Source organism: Orycteropus afer, unplaced genomic scaffold (genome assembly GCF_000298275.1).
Source record: "Orycteropus afer afer isolate SDZICR_OR568_19922 unplaced genomic scaffold, OryAfe1.0 scaffold00330, whole genome shotgun sequence".
NCBI lineage: Eukaryota > Metazoa > Chordata > Mammalia > Tubulidentata > Orycteropodidae > Orycteropus > Orycteropus afer.
This window is the reverse complement of record NW_006921917.1, coordinates 2,328,333-2,334,436: the sequence shown is the minus strand read 5'-3', so window position 1 is coordinate 2,334,436 and position 6,104 is coordinate 2,328,333. Positions and strand designations below refer to the sequence as shown.

The following is a 6,104-nucleotide window of genomic DNA, read 5'->3' as shown; positions in this document are numbered from 1 at the left end:
TCCTACTTCCGTAGTGATACTGCCTCGGAAACCCAAGGAGGGGTCGCTATGAGTCGGGGCTGACTCGATGGCAAATAACAACAACTAACAATAGCTAATGATCGTGAGCATTTCTTCATATGTTTGTTGTCTTGCCATCTTTTATGTTTAAGTGTAAAAAACCAAATGAGTCAATTTAGATGTGTTCTATTTGAGGTATATCCAAATAGAGTAAGCTGTTTACTGGCTATATGAGCTTAAAGCTTGGATGAAAGGTGTAGGTTAAAGGGGAAGTATTAAGGTATAAATGGTAGCAAAAAGCATGGCCTAAATGCCCAAAGTTTATTCTATATGTGTAAAAGTATCAGTGACTCAGAGTGTTAGCATATGGCAGAAGAGAGGTCTAAGGACAGAATTCAAGGAAATATTCCACTTTCATGGGTGGCTGGAAGAGCAATCAGCTGAGGCTGAGGAGCAATGAGAGTAGAACGAGAACCAGATGATGGTGTTATGGGAGCCAAGGGGAAAATGTTAGAAGGAAGGATGATCTAGAATATCAGATGCTAGTGAGATTGCATAAGATAGAGACTGAGAAATAACTGCTATTTAATTTAGAAATTAAGATTTTGCAGTGAATTGCTTTAAGTTGAAATCAAATTTCAGTGAGTTGATGATGGAGTCAAATTATTGACTGAGGAGGAAGTTGTTAGCATGTACTGTTGAGTTGATTCCAACTCATAGTGACTCTATAAGGCAGAGCAGAACTGCCCTATGGGATTTCCTATGCTGTAAATATTTACCAGGAGCAGATGGCCGCATCTTTTCTTCTATGGAGCAGCTGGTGGGTTTGAACCACCAACATTTCAGTTAGCAGCCAAGCACTTAACCATTGGTTCAACAGGGCTTCTTTAAGTAGGAAGGGACACTGACATTTATTGAGTACCTACTGAGTTTCAGGCGCTGTACTAGAGATTCTACATACTGTTTTCTCAGGGACACGTAACAGATTTGATTGTTACACCTAATAGTTCTTTCAGTTAAAAAACTTATTTTTCTCTTTTGCCCAAAGTATTTCCAGTTTTGTGTACTTACAAGATATAAATACTTTATGGTTGAATAAGGAAAGGAAATCTCTTTCACTCCTTGTGGCAAAAGTCTTTTTCTTTATCCCATAGACGCATGAGAGGGAAGAATGATACATGGATTTTGCCTACATAGTGTCTTCCATCTTCTGAGCCCAAGCACAAGGAAGTGAGTGATGTTTTACTGCCTCCCTTTACTCCCAGGCCCGGTACGAAAGCCAGAGGATGCAGATGGAGTCCGAGCTGGCTGTGCAGCTGGAGCAGCAGGTGACAGAGCGGCTGGCGCAGGCACAGGAGAGCAGCCTCCGGCAGGCCGCCTCTCTGAGGGAACATCACAGGTACTTGGGCTCCTTGGACACTGCTCCTCCCCATCTTTAGCAAGTACTGCAAGTGCCCCACCCATGTCCCGTCACATGTCTTTGCCATTGTCAAGCACACTAGCTCCCATTTTACTCCCTCTCCCATAAGCCATCACCTAAGTCTCTTTGTGGGAGGGCTGCCTTCAGATGAGAAGGAACATAAATGTTCCTTGCTGGGGGCAATGCTGAGGGGTGACCTATACTGTCTCTAGAGCTCCCCTGTGGGACTGAGCCTCTTTCCCTTCCTGCTCTCACTTCTCATTCCTTCCTCTATAAGCTCTTTCTGGAAATCCTTCTTAAATAAAATACTTTCCCATAAATCCTCATCTTGGTCTCTGTTTTTCATCCCAAGACAAGCTTTGTCCTTTCCTCTTCCCTGAACCCACCTGTGCCGTGGCCACACTGGCTGACTGCGGCTGTCTGGCTTACTGTCACATGCAAACATGTCTTTTTCTCACTTGGTTACTTGTCTCCAGACTCAGTCCTCTTTTCTTCCCTCTTAGGAAGCAGCTGCACGAGTTAAGTGGACAGCACCAGCAGGAACTGGCCTCTCAGTTGACTCAGTTCAAGGTGGAAATGGCAGAACGAGAAGAGCGGCAGCAGCAGGTGGCTCAGGACTATGAGCTCAGGTCCTGATCCCTGGAGTCTCCCTTTTAGGCCTCAGTGCCTTTCCATGAGTAGAGCCAAAGCAGGGCACGAAGAGCTGCTCCTTTGGCAGACTGTCCTCTGCTCAATTAACTCCAGCTCCTTTCAGAGTTTCAGATACCTGACATTCTATGCTGGTTTTTCTTATTCCCCAAGTCCTTACTTCCTTAAAGCCCCAAATCATTTCTCCCCTCTTCAGACTAGCCCGGGAGCAAGCACGAGTGCGGGACCTGCAGAGTGGGAACCAACAGCTGGAGGAACAGCGGGTAGAGCTGATAGAACGACTCCAAGCCATGCTACAGGCCCACTGGGACGAGGCCAACCAACTGCTTAGCGCCACTCTTCCACCTCCAAACCCTCTGGTAGGCCTCGCCCCCTGACCTAAGTTTCTAAGAGTTGTTACGTTCTAGATTCTTTCCTTGGTAGGAGGGCACTGTTATTGGTGTCAGGAGAATCTTTTTTTTCTTTTTAATTTAATGTTATTTCCAGTCTTTTTCTTTGTTTCTTTCTTTTTTTTTTTCACTTCAAACTTTTTATTGTGCTTTGGGTGAAAGTTGACAGAGCAAATTGATTTTCTATTCAACAATTCATACATGTTTTGTTCTGTGACATTGATTGCAATCCCCACAATGTAGCAACACTCTTCCTGTTTCCTGCCTGTGTTTACCTTTCCATTCTTCTTTCCTATCCCTTCCTCCCTTCTGAGCTTTATCCCTGGGCACATGCTACCCTGTTGATATGGTATGGTTGATTGTTCTAAGGTATGTACCTCCTAGTGTTTGGGTGTCTTGTTGGTAGCCTTTTATACATTGCTGTGTAACCTTTTTATTTAACCCAGACCTTATGGTGGACATTTAAATTGTTACTGTATTTTGCTTCTATGAACAGTGCTGTGATAAATATTAATATATGTCTTTTGCAAATATATATGTAAAAATTTCTGGAAGTGAAATTGTAAGATCAAAAGTATCCATTACATTTTTTTATTGTGGAAAAATCTATCATAAAATTGTCCTTTAAGTGTACAATTCAGTAGTATTAATTTGTGCACAATGTTGCACAACTATCACCATTGTTTATTTCCAAAACTTTCATCACTCCAAATAGAAATTCATTATCCATTAAGCAATAACTCCCCATTCCTTCCTCCCTACCAGCCTCTGGTAACCACTAATCTACTTTCTGTCTTTATGTAATTGCATGTTCTAGATTTTTCATATGAATAGGCTCATGCAGTATTCGTCCACCTTAGTTCATTTAGCATGTTTTCAAGTTTCATCCATGTTGTAACATGTATCAGAACTTAATTTCTCTTTATCATATACCATATTTTGTTTATCCATTCATCTATTGATGGACACCTAGGTCTCCACCTTTGGCTGTTTTGAATAATGCTGCAGTGAACACTGGTGTACAAGTACCTGTTTATGTCACTGTTTTCAGTTCTGCTGGGTATATAACCAGGAATGGAATTTCTGGGTCATAGAGTAATTGAACTTTTTGAGGAACTGCTAAACTCTTTTTCATAGTGGCTGCACCATTTTACATTCCCATCAACAATGCATAAGGGTTCCAATTACTTGTCAACACTTACTGCTTTCTGTTTCTTTTTTTATAATAGTCATTCTAGTGGGCGTGAAGTGGTATCTCATGAATATATTGTCTTTTTTTTCAAATGTATATAAAAATATATAACAAAACATTTACCATTTCAACATTTTTTATGTTCATTATGGCTTTGATATGCATTTCCCTAACTACTAATACATTTTAAAGTAATATTGTTATTAAGGAGCCCTGGTAACTCAGTAGTTAAGCGCTTAGCTGTTAACTGAAAACTTAGTGGTTTGCACCTACCAGCTTCTCTGTGGGAGAAAGATGTAGCAGTCTGTTTCCATAGGAAATTCCTTGGGAATACTATGGGACAGTTCTACTCTGTCATATAGGGTCACTATGAGTTGGAATCAACTCAATGGAAACAGGTTTGTTTCTTTGGAAAAACTAATAACGGTGAGCATCTTTCTATGTACTTACTACCCATTTATATCTTCTTTGGAGAAATTTCTTTTCAAGTTCTATGATCAATTTTCAATCGAGTTGTTTGTTTTTTTGTTGTTGAGTTGTAGGAGTTCTTTATATATTCTAGATACTAGACCTATACCACATGTGATTTGCAAGTATTTTTTCTCCCATTCTCTAAGCTTTCTTTTTACTTTCTTGATAATGCCCTTTGATTCACAAAAGTTTTTAATTTTGATAAGGTCTAATTTTCTAGTTTTTCTGTTGTTGCTTGGGATGTTATATCTAAGAATGCATTGCCAAATACTGAAGATTTATCCCTATGCTTTTTTTTAAGAATTTTATGGTTTAAGTGTTTTTATTTAGATCATTGGTCCATTTTAAGTTAAGTTTTATATGTGGTGTGAGGTAGCTTCATTCTTCTGTCACTTGTCCCAGCATCAATGGTTGAAGAGAATATTCTTTCCCCCATTGAGTTGACTTGGCAACCTTGTTAAGAATCAGTTCACCATAGATATGTGAGTTTATTTCTGGACTCTCAATTAAATTTCGTTAGTCTATATGTCTATCTTTATACAAGTACCTCACTGTTTTCATTACCATAGCTTCTTTAGTACAATTTGAAATCAGGAAGTGTGATTTGGTCAGTTTTGTTCTTTGTTTTCAAGATTGCTTTGGCTATTTTGGGCCAAAATGTGAATTTAAGATCACGTTTTCCATTTCTGCAAAAAAGACAATACCAATTTCAATAGGGATTGTGTGGAATCTATAGATTGCTTAGGGTAGTATTGAAATCTAAATAATATCAAGTCTTCTAATCCATTAACATGGAATGTTTTTCCATTTATTAAGCACTCCTTTAATTTCTTTTGGCATTATTTTATAGTTTTCAGTATATAAATCTTTCAGTTTCTTTGTTAAATGTATGCCTGAGTATTTTGTACTTTTAAATATTTGTGTAAATGGAATTTTATTTTCTTAATTTCCTTTTCAGATTGTTTATTTCTGGTGTATAGAAACACAACTGATTTTTATGTGTTATATTGTATCCCACAACTTTGCTGAATTTGTTTATTAGCTCTAATGTATGTGTGTCTGTGTGTATTTTAGGATTTTCTATATACGTATGGCCATGTCATTTGCCAATAGAAATAATTTTACTTCCTTTTTTTTCAATTTGGATGCCTTTTGTTTTCTTGCCTAATTGCTCTAGCTAGAACTTCTAGGTACAAAGTTGAATAGCAGTGGAGAAGGAGCCATCCTGGTCTTGTTCCTGATCTTAAAGGGGAAAGCTTTCAGTCTTTAACCATTGAGTGTGGTGTTAATTGTGGATTTTTTGTAAATGCCCTTTATTTATTTATTTTAAATTTTTATTGTGCTTTGGGTGAAAGTTTACAGAGCAAATTCATTTTCCATACAGCAGCAGTTCATACACATTTTGTCTTATGACATTGACTGCAGTTCCCCACAATGTAACATCTCTCTCCCCACTTCCTCCCCATAGTTACCTCTTCCCTGTGCCCTTCCCTTCCATGCACATCCACTCACCGAGCTGTCTCCCTGTGCAAGCATTGCCCTTCTGTTCCCCCATGATTGATCGTTCTAAGAGTGTATATACCAAAAAAAACCAAAGCCACTGCCATGGAGTCAGATCCGACTCATAGCAGCCCCTCCTTGAGTTTCCAAGGCAGTATCACTACAGAAGTAGATTGCCCAACCTTCCTTCTGAGGAGTGGCTGGTGAATTTGAACCACCAGCCTTCTGGTTAGCAGTCTAATGCCTTAGGCACTACACCACCAGAGCTCCTAGGAGTATATATACCTGATGTAAATGTTCACCCCGTATGCTTGTCTATTGTTTGGCTAGAAGCCACAGGAGTGAGTTTAATTCCAGACCTGAAGGGTGGCTAGGGGCCATAGTCTCAGGGGTCTCACCAGGCTCTATCAGATTGGCAAACCTGGCCTTTTTTTTTTTTTTTTTTTATGATTTTGAGTTATTTTCCCACTCTATCCAAGATCAT

The 6,104-nt window shown here is 39.3% G+C and overlaps 1 protein-coding gene across 1 annotated transcript in view; it reads left to right on the top strand.

Annotated features, from left to right (window-relative positions):
• The window catches only part of CNTROB (centrobin, centriole duplication and spindle assembly protein), a 55,061-nt gene that overhangs the window by 35,965 nt on the left and 12,992 nt on the right, over positions 1-6,104 (top strand). The window contains exons 10-12 of the mRNA XM_042782466.1: positions 1,266-1,399; positions 1,924-2,049; positions 2,265-2,427. Of these exons, the coding sequence (XP_042638400.1) occupies positions 1,266-1,399; positions 1,924-2,049; positions 2,265-2,427 (423 nt within the window). The remainder of the gene's footprint in view (positions 1-1,265; positions 1,400-1,923; positions 2,050-2,264; positions 2,428-6,104) is intronic.